A 1662-nucleotide genomic window follows, 5' to 3' on the forward strand; every position below is an offset into this window, starting at 1 on the left:
TTTCTCTCCAAGCGGTTGTGTTTTTTATTGTAATGCTCTTGGCATTTAAACTTTCGATAAACGATTTTAAAAAATCCAGAAGCGCGGTGTCTGAAGGGTTGCTTTGGGTGACCCCTGAGACTGGGACCCCGGTGGGCCAGGTGCTGGGCCCTGCCGTGCTGGGGGCTGCCCAACCCCGGCTGAGATCAGGGAGCCCTGTTGGGCCGGGCGCTGCACGGACCCAATCAGAGACAGTCCCTGGCCCAAAGAGCTTGTCGTCTAAACAGATGAAAGCAGGATAGTTCTGTTTTACAGCCGGGAAACGCGGTCAGAGAAATGAAGTGACCCTGTAAGGTCACAGGCTGTGGCAGAACTGGAAATGGAACCCAGGAGTCCGGGCACCCAGCACCCACTGCGCTACCCCACTCCCCTCCCACAGCTGGGGAGAGAACCCAGGAGTCCCAGCTCCCCACCTCCCTGCTCTAACCCACCAGCCCCCACTCCCTCCCAGAGCTGAGGAGAGAACCCAGGAGTCCTGGCTCCCAGTCCCCCTGCTCCAACCCACTAGCCCCCACTCCTCTCCCAGAGCTGGGGAGAGAACCCAGGAGTCCTGACTCTCAGGATCTAACCCCGACTGATACGTGTTTCTTTAAATGTATGGGCTACAGGGTAGGAGATCCCAGGTGCTCCATAGTCTCCGCAGGGTGACCAGCACTAGCCCTGGGGCAAGGCGATAGGGTGGGGGTCAGGAGCAGTGTGTGGGAGTCTCTAGAGGGGACATGGAGGGCAGGATTCCCAGGGCTGATGGAGTGAGCAGTTCCCCCGCTGGATCCTAGCAACAAAAGGGGCAAGGGAACTAGCCAAAGAGGTTTGAATGCTCCGGGTTCGGCCTGCCTCTTGCACAGCTGCCTCCTGTTCGCTGCAGCGGGCTCCACCCCAGAGGCGGCTGCATCTCAGCGCCGGGCGAGCTGTTCCCGGGCACCGTTCTATGCAGCTGTTCCCAAGGGGCCCCACCCCAGAGCTTGCTGCATTTCAGCCTCTTTGGTAAGCTCCGCAATCCACCTACGACAGCGCCTGAAAGCCCCAGTGTGAGACTGTGACCCCGGTGTGCCCGGCGCTGCGCAAATGCATAGAGACAATCTTTCTTCCCAAGGACTGAGATCAGCGCAGCTGCACTGGGGAGAGCGCCCCTAGTGCCATCCTGGGGCATCGGGGCCAGGCCTGGCTGCCAGGGGAGAGCGCCCCCTGCTCTATATACACCTTTGCTCCTGAGTCACCAGCGTTGCGTCATGAGGTCAAGTCAGAGGCATCTGGGATAATTGAGCTTGTTCATATAGGAGTCAGGGCTTCCCCAGGCATGAGCCATCAGTGCGAAAACCACTACTAGACCCACCCCTCCCGGAGCGGGGTGAGAACCCAGGAGTCCTGGCCCCCAGCTCCTGCTGCTCTGACCCACCAGCCCCCACTCCCCTCCCAGAGCCAAGGCGAGAACCCAGGAGTCCTGGCTCCCAGCCCCCCCGCTCTAACCACTAGCCCCCACTCCCCTCCCAGAGCCGGGCTAGAACCCAGGAGTACTGGCCCCCAGCTCCTGCTGCTCTGACCCACCAGCCCCCACTCCCCTCCCAGAGCCAGGGAGAGAACCCAGGAGTCCTGGCTCCCAACCCCCCCTGCTCTAACCACTAG

General features: G+C 61.0%; 1 protein-coding gene across 1 annotated transcript in view; it reads left to right on the forward strand.

Annotated features, from left to right (window-relative positions):
- Positions 1-1079, forward strand: part of MAPK7 (mitogen-activated protein kinase 7) — an 18688-nt gene extending 17609 nt beyond the window's left edge. Inside the window, exon 6 of the mRNA XM_029913034.1 lies at positions 885-1079. Within this exon, the coding sequence (XP_029768894.1) occupies positions 885-1079 (195 nt within the window). The remainder of the gene's footprint in view (positions 1-884) is intronic.
- The last annotated feature ends 583 nt before the right edge of the window (positions 1080-1662 follow it).

This window comes from Terrapene carolina, unplaced genomic scaffold, assembly GCF_002925995.2.
Source record: "Terrapene carolina triunguis isolate 2854851 unplaced genomic scaffold, T_m_triunguis-2.0 Scaffold423, whole genome shotgun sequence".
NCBI classification, from domain to species: Eukaryota; Metazoa; Chordata; order Testudines; family Emydidae; genus Terrapene; species Terrapene triunguis.